The sequence below is a fragment of the Mesitornis unicolor genome, unplaced genomic scaffold (genome assembly GCF_000695765.1).
Source record: "Mesitornis unicolor isolate BGI_N332 unplaced genomic scaffold, ASM69576v1 scaffold50824, whole genome shotgun sequence".
Lineage (NCBI taxonomy): Eukaryota > Metazoa > Chordata > Aves > Mesitornithiformes > Mesitornithidae > Mesitornis > Mesitornis unicolor.
In genome coordinates, this window is record NW_010179020.1 from 9,834 (window position 1) to 17,679 (window position 7,846).

General features: G+C 58.5%; 1 protein-coding gene across 1 annotated transcript; it reads left to right on the forward strand.

Moving 5' to 3' along the window:
* Positions 1 to 427: 427 nt before the first annotated feature.
* On the forward strand, positions 428 to 3,107 carry TNFRSF13C (tumor necrosis factor receptor superfamily, member 13C). The gene is made up of 3 exons (XM_010182625.1): positions 428 to 539; positions 1,045 to 1,242; positions 2,785 to 3,107. Exons 1-3 carry the CDS (start codon positions 428 to 430, stop codon positions 3,105 to 3,107), a joined length of 633 nt encoding a protein of 210 aa, XP_010180927.1.
* Positions 3,108 to 7,846: the final 4,739 nt, after the last annotated feature.

The window sequence follows — 7,846 nt, forward strand, 5'->3', positions numbered from 1 at the left end:
AGCAAGGGAAGGTATGGCCTGAGGGACATGCCTGGGCTGGCAGCGATGTATGGGTGGACTGGGGAAGGGTGAGGGCCAAGGAGGTGACACCATTGGGCTGGGACACCGTGCTGCTGGGCATGGGATGCTGTGCAGCTGGGGCACGCTGGGGGCTGCAGGGATTTCAAAGACATATTTTGGAGGAAAGGGGTAGTCTGAGGGCGCATTGTACAGGCAGGCGGGGTAGGGCTTGGGCGCTCACTCTCCTCCTCCCTGGTGAAGATCCGCCCCGGGGCAAGCGCAGCGGTCTCGGTCCCCAAGGGAGCCGACGCAGCTTGACAGACTGTATCTCCCTCTGCCACGGGCCTCAGGGCGCTGCAATTTCACACTTGGGCGGCCCCTTCGCCACCACACCATGTGGGAGCAGGGCTCTCACTCCCGCTCCGCCATGTCCTCATCGGGAAAAGCCACCGCTGCCTCCTCCTGCCTCTCCTCCCAGTGCTTCGACCTCCTGACCAAGTCCTGCGTCAAGTGCTCTGACTTGTTCAAGGACAACGCAAGTAAGGGGACGAGGACAGCCGGGGACTGAGCACCCTGGGGCTAGGCAGGCCAAGGGGCTGGAAGCACCCCAGGGCGGGCAGGTGGAGGGGATCTTCTCCTGTGGATGGCGATGGAGGTGGCGATGGAGGTGGCGATGAAGGATAGATGACTGCCTTCATCTGAAGGAGGAGGAGGACAAGGGAGGAAGACTGCAGCCAGTTAAGCGAAGGGAGCACGGCACAGGGAGGGGAGGGATGATCCAGCTCAGCGCAGGGCCTACAGCCTTCCTCAGGTGTGACTGTGGGAAGAGCAGGACACCCCCATCTCCCACCACCCAGGAACAGCAGTGGGTGGGACAAGGGTCCCGCCAGGCAGGGGGATGGTGTGTTGTGTTTGGTGGGTGGGTAGCAGTGAAGAGCTCCTCTCCTTCCCCGCCACCATAGCCCCAAGGTGGGTAACACTGCTGCCCTCCTTCTCTCACCCCAGCTCTCCCCTTCCTGACCCTGCTGACATCTCGTCCCACAGCAGAGCCCGCTCGTGCGGTGCCCACCTCTGCCCTGGCGCCCACCCTCCCCTCGGCGGACCTGCCCAGCACCCTCCTGATCTTCGGGGTCCCGGCGGTGGTGGGGTTCATCTTGATTCTGGCTACTCTCTTGGGCTTCCTGGCCTGCAAGGTGGGGAAGTGGAGGAGGAAGAGGAAGGCGGCGGACAAGGAGGATGAAGGTAGGAGACCTCTTGCTCTCCATGTCACAGCACCCCACAGCTCACGGGGCACAGGGAATCACTTGCTGCTGCCTCTCTCAAGGCACATCCTTGTCAAGACTGGCTCCTCTACCTCAGCATGGGTTCCCCAGGCACCCTGGGGTATTTTGGGGCAGCTGAGCCACCCCCTGAGTTATGATGTCCTGTGTCCCCTGGGAACCCACGCCTGCACCTGGCTTCCAGTGCGACCCCGCTGAACTGTCCCTCCCTTTGTCAGGTCTCCCTGTGCCTTTGTTTGCTTAAAGCACCCGCTGCCCCATCCCCTCTCCACAGGGGACACGTACAGAGCACTGGCGAGTTGCGTCTCCCTCTCCTCCAGTAGCCAGAGGGCCATGGATGGAGTGGAGGCTTCAGAGGGAGCCTCTTCCTGCAGCACTGCACATGGGGGTCCTGTGTTGACCACCCAGCCTGGCATTGCTGTTTGGGATGTCCGGCACCCTCAGATGCATGCCCCAAGGACCTCAGTGGTGTGATGGCCACCCTTGTTGGCAGGACACTGCAGCACTACCTGAGGTCGTCTCCAAAGGCATCAAAAATAGGGCCGGGGGTGAGGGATGGGGCTGAGCCTTTGCTGGTGGGGTATCTCCAGGACGGAGTGAGGTGACCCACCTTGTTGAGGCATCAGCCAGGGACCAGGGAGCCATTTCCTCCCATGCGGACCCCTGCCCTGGCTCTGACTCAACCCTGGCCACTCTTCTCAGAAATGATCTGGGGTGGCTTCACTGCTCCCTATCCCCACGTAGCGGGTATGGCCCTATGGGACCCATATGAGGGGTGATGCTGCCACCCACCACTGCCTGGGTGGGTGCCCTCAGGGGGGCAGTGGGGCCGGGGGCAGCCTGTCCTCACACCCCAACTTGCCTGCACGCCTCCAGTGGTGACTCACACTTATGGGGAACAACATTACCTGGGGCTTCTCGCTAAACCGAGTGCGGCTGTGACAGCCCGTGACGCACACGCCCGGGAAAAATACCAAGAACGAAAGAGGAGGGAGAAATCCAGTGGCGAGAGAGATCTGGCTGTGATGGAGAGGAGGCATCCCTCAGATGCTTCCCTGCCACATGCCCTGGTCCCTGTCCCCCCTGGGTGCAAGACCACCGCCGCAGCGCTGGATGTGTGGGAAGTCACAGGGATCTCAGGGTTGGTGGCACGAGCCCGCATTCGAAGCGTGTAAACAAGTCTATTTTTAAGTGAGAGGCAGTCGGGGAGGGCGAAGCCACTGAGGGCTGGGCTGCTCTGCCGCCAGCAGGGTTTAGCAAGAGGGCTCGAAGTGCAAGTGTGAGTTTCTGCCTTTCCCTGCTGTTTTTCAGGGAGGAGGGGAGGAAACTCCATTGGTTGTAAGCAGAAGGAGCTCTGCAGCAGGAGAGATGTGCTGGAGACCTTGTAGGCTCCTCCTTCTCCAGCCCCATCTTCCTCCCCCATGTGTCCCCAGGACCCTCTCCCCAGGACCTGCCTGGCTTCACTTTGTGAACCCCATAACCCTCTTTTTTTGTCCTCTCCCAGCAAATGTGGATGCTGCCACTGCCCTGCCCAACCTGGGATGCCAGGACCCTGCCATGCTGGAGGGAGAGACCCAACTGGCTCTGGCCCCATGCCCCCATCTCAATGGAGGCCTGCAGATGCCGGGCCCACCTGGGAAAGCTGAGGCGAAGTGGAAGCCATGTTGCCGGGGCAATGCTGACGGCGACATCGTCCTGCTCTCCGACATGTACCTCCGGCGTGAGGAGTGCAACCACGGCTTCCCACTGCCCGCCACCGAGCTGGGGGCTGCAGCCCTGGTCACCACCAAAACCACCCAGAACTGCTCCAGCGAGGAGAGAGCCTGAGGGCAAGGGGAATGGGGCTGGAGCATTCCAGCTGCTCCCTGTGGATGCTCAGAGCCCGTCCCTGGGGCCAGCTTGGATGGATGTGAGCTATCTGAAGACTGGGTTTTGCCTCGAGCAAGAGCACCCTTCTAGGATCTTAGGTCCTTTTCCACTTTTCCATTTGTGCTGAGTCCCAAGTTACACTTGTAAGCACTGGAAGAAGCCAAAACGGATCACACCGAGTTACGTCAAACTACCCACAGCTGCTGCAGCCGTGCCATAGGGAAGAGACAGAGGAGACATGGCCAGCGAGGACAGAACATGGTGGGGACTGCTGTGCCATTTGTGGGACTACCCAGGATAGGTTTGCTGCTGGATGGGCAATTCCTGGGGACTTGGGACTTGAATAGCAGAAAGAGGTGGGGAAAGGAAGATGGAGAGGAAAGCAGGGAGTTACCTTAGGATCAAGTCCCACACTGCTGCCATTAGCTCAATTTTTGCTACTGACCTCAATAAAAGGAGGCTTGCGGCCATGCAGAGCAAGGCGCATCCAGCATCTGCTCCATTCACGGTCCTGCCTCCCCCTCGTCTGCTCACTATAACATCCAGGTCTCTCCTCTCTCTGGGGCTCTCACGCCGTGGCAGGCATGCACTGGCACTCATGGGAACCCCCTCTGCAGCCGGGTACCCTGAGGAGGGGAAGCAAGTTTATCTTAGGCAGGGAGCAAGGGAGGGAAGAGGGGAAAAAAAGCTGTCTTTGCTCTGACCTACAATCGCTGAAGTCAGGGAGGACCAGGGGCAGGCAATGGAGACTGCTGGTCTAGAGGAGCTCCATGAGCTTGTCATTATGGCCCCAGACAACCGTCACTTCAGCTCACTGTGGCTGCAGAAATACCACGTGTCACTTGCGATGACAGGGCTCCCAGTGATGGATGCTTCCACATCGCGCAAAACCAGGCAGGGAGTGATGCGAGCGTAGGCGGGATGACTTAATTTATGTGAGTGCCTTTGAGGCTCTGCCTGTGTGCCAAAGCTTGCCGGCAGTGCTGGTCCAAGGCATCTCTCTGTAGATGGTCTTGCTCACCCGCCTGCAAGTGGCTTTACTGTGGAGGAAGGGCTCTGCTCTGGAAACAAACTCGTTAGAGTGGGATTGCTGTTTCCAAGTAATTACAGCGGCTGGTCCTCCTGGCTGAACAGAGCCTGGGCAACAGCTTGGGTGAGAAACTCTGCTGGCCCCAGAGCAAGTGGTCAGGCACTTAAAAGTGCCTGGGAGAGGTGGTGGCCTCCTTGCCCAGGAGGCTCTGGGGACTGAGCAGTGGTGGCCAAAGAAGGTATGGGAGCATTGCCATCAAGTGTCAGCAGGCCACCAAGGTAGAATCACCCACTGGTCCCTCTAATAACAGAGGTGATCCTCTGCCCGAGCGCTGGGCTCCCAGTTCTCCACAGCTGCCGTACTGCCCGTCAAAGGAGGGGCATCCCCACAGCACGAATTCGGCAACTTTTCATCCCTGTGCTCCACACCAGGACCTATGAAGTGACTTTGAGCAATCTTTGTACATCTGGAGTGGGGAAATGAGCTGAAGTCAGGCCAGAGGACATTTTGGCACTGGAAGAAGGACTGCTTATGGGAGGCAGAGCAACTTGCTTAATGGGAGACAGACAGGGAGCAGGACTGTCAGGCTCCTCTCCCACTCTCCCATCGGTGACCACCACAGCTCAACCCTAACCAGCGTGGCTATTTGAAAAAGAAACTCCCTTACAAATCCTCTTGAAAAAGCCCTTTTTGTCTGCTCAGGTAAGGGCTTCTGTTCTCATTTCTGCTAGAGTTTCAGCCAGGCGTCTCCTATACGGGACACCACCAGCATCCGCAGTTCACAGAAGCAGCATTTCAATCCACATTGGATTCCTCAGCTGCGGAGTGCCCCTCCGAGCCACTCTCTTATGGCATGTGGATGTCTTCTGTGCCTACCGCCTGCCCGAGTGCCAGCGTGGTGGGGCAATGCTTCCCCCCTGCCCAGCCTGCCTGGGCCTGGAGGTGACCCCCCTCTGTGTACGCTTCTCCCTCCATCCTTATGTCCAGGGCAGGGGACTGTCCATCTTGTCTGCATGGAGAGCAGAGGGAGACCAAAAAATATGGCTGTAAAAATGAAAAAATAAAGTGAACCTGTTGCCAGCGCACGCTCAGGGGTCTGTGTGAAGTCCCTGTTGCCCTGGTTTCAGGAGTCTCTGCCACGGTGGTCTCAGAGGATACTACAGGGCCTTGATCTGGAGAGGTTCCCTCTGCACTGACTTCACCAGCATAGTCAGGGACCAGCCAAGCTTGGCCACCTCCATTCCCTCCTTAGCCACCCTGATGGGATGGAGAGCGGGGCGAGTGGTTTTTCGGGGGCGGGGTGTTGCCCATCTTTGACTTTCCACATCAGTTTCTCACTTCCCCCTGTGAGGCAGGAGCTGTGCTTCCTCCTCAGCCCACTGCCCGCACAACTGCCTAGAAAGGCCGGGGAAACCAGGCTTTACCTGGCCACAAGGGTGCGGGGTTTCGGAGAGAGCCAGGGGAAAGTCTGAGGAAACCCCAAGGCAGGAGGAAGGAGCTGAGGCTGAAACTCTCCTCACTGCAAAACCACCTCAGACGTGTCCCTACCAATTTCAACCCACCCACCCCCCTGTGAAAGAAGTCATGGTGGTATTTGAGCTTCTGCAAGTCCCACCAACCAAGTTTTCGGTAAAGTACAGAAGCCTTGGTGCCCCTAGCAATTGGTGGGTGGCTTTCATCCCTGGTCCTAAAGGTCTGGGTGGCCAACAGACCATGGTGGCACAGAGAGAGGAAGCAACAGGGGTACCCTAGTCTTCTCCTGAAGCCATCAGTCGTGTCTGCCAAACCCTCCTCAATCCCACAGCCTCCCCAGCCGCCAAAGTGCTCGGCTTTCCTCTGCCAGCGTCCCTGTCTGGGTCTTTCCCCCTCACTTTCTCCTCTCTCCTCCTGTTGCTGGTTCACCCACCAGTTTAGTCTGATACTTCATCCATGTGCCCAGCTGTTCCAGCCCAAAGCACTCCCCACAGACATCCCACAGACCTGTCTTGTCTCTCTAGGGGCTTTCTATGAGTGCTGGACCTTGACAGAACAAGCAAGGTAGGCAGAGTAAGGTGAGTACCATTTTATCTCATGCACAAAGCAGTACTCCGATGGCCAACATCCAACAGGGGTCACTCATTTCTGGGTGAAGGCTCTGATCCCCCTACTTGCTGCATGGACATCCCATCACCCACTCATGAGGCATGGACCTCATTGCACTCCATGGGACCCTTCCCCACCACCTGCTTCCCACTGCCAGCCACTGCAGAGGGACATGTGGGAGCCCCTGAGATCCCCAGGGAACACCCGTGGAAGGCTATGGGTGACCATGAGGGGCCAGCAGCCCTGGAGCATCTGCCATGAGGTGGCACTGACAATGCACGCTGGCCTGCATCACTACAGGGGAGCTGCATGGGAGGGTAAATGCCAAAATGCAGCAAGGGGAGCTGGGGAGGGCCAGGCAGGTTGATGGCCAGCCCTGCTTTCACCAGACAGAAGGGTAACAACTGAGTCTGACTCTGTCCAGCTATGCAGTCCATCACCATGGCTTTTGGGCTGCCCGAGAGAAATGGCTGCTTGTGGCTGGACACCTGTGGGCAGGACAAGCATGGAGTGCTGGGACTACCAGAAGCAGAGCAGGATGCAGCGAGCTCTGCTGTGCTCCTTCCCCCAGCAGCACTGAGCACCTCTACCAGCCCCAGGACTTGGACCTGCCAGCCTGCACCTCCCTTCCCTGTCATCCTCTACCAAAAAAGAAATCACCACACTACCCGCCAAGCTCCCCAGCTGCAAAAGGCCCCAGTCTGGGAAGAAGAGGCCACCCGGGCCCCTGTGCCAGGCTGTCAGGGGACCATGGCCTTTCTGATCCCGCTCATCAGCATCCCTCTCTAATCGCTACCCACTGTCTAATGACAGTAATTAGGAGGAGTGAAGCTGCCTGGGGACTGGAAGCGCTGACAGAGTTGGGGGAGCCAGATGGTGTTCACACTTAAGGAAAGAATTAAAAAAAAAAATAGAGGAAAATAATACCATTTTGCTTTGATCAGGCTTCCTTTCCTTTGCTTAGTGTCAGGATTGCTTTGGTCCACAGGCATGCTGGGGAGATGCTGAGATTTGGCACTGGCCGCCTTCTCCCCCCACCCCATCTCCAGGTGTTCTAGGGTGCTGGGGGAGTGGTAGGAGAGGTTACTGTGCCCATCTAGGTGCCCTGCGAGGAGGGGGTTTCCTCACTGCATTTGTGGGCCGATGGTCTCCCCTGGGGCCGCCCCCGCTGCTCCCCACTTTGCTGGCTGGGCTCGGTAAGCAGTTTCCCAAGGCGATAAGTTATGGGGGGGCAGCCAAAAACTGCCCTGAGGGGCTGTGGTGAGCTTGTAGCATCTCCCCTGGCAGAAAGGGTTGCCCTTGTTTTCGGGAGGTGAAGGGACAGCCCCATGCTTTCCCCAGCACCACAGAGCAAAGCCACCACCCTGGGGGTTGCAAGAGAGCACCCAAAACCCAACCTGGGGGACCAAAGTGGTCAGGCAGGGACTGTGATCCTCTCAGCTTCCCCTCCCTGGAGAAACCCCCCCACCCAGAGGCAAACCCCTCCAAACCCAGCCCTTTCCCCCAGCCCCAGGGTGATACCACCTGCCTCCACAGCCACCTGTCAGGCTGCAGGTGCACCCAGGGCTGGGGGGGGGGGACACCC

Coding starts and splice junctions, on each gene's coding strand:
- TNFRSF13C (XM_010182625.1), top strand. CDS start 428: ATGTCCTCATCGGGAAAAGCCACCGCTGCCTCCTCCTGCCTCTCCTCC. Junction 540..1,044: donor CTTGTTCAAGGACAACGCAA/GTAAGGGGACGA, acceptor CTCGTCCCACAG/CAGAGCCCGCTCGTGCGGTG. Junction 1,243..2,784: donor GGCGGACAAGGAGGATGAAG/GTAGGAGACCTC, acceptor GTCCTCTCCCAG/CAAATGTGGATGCTGCCACT.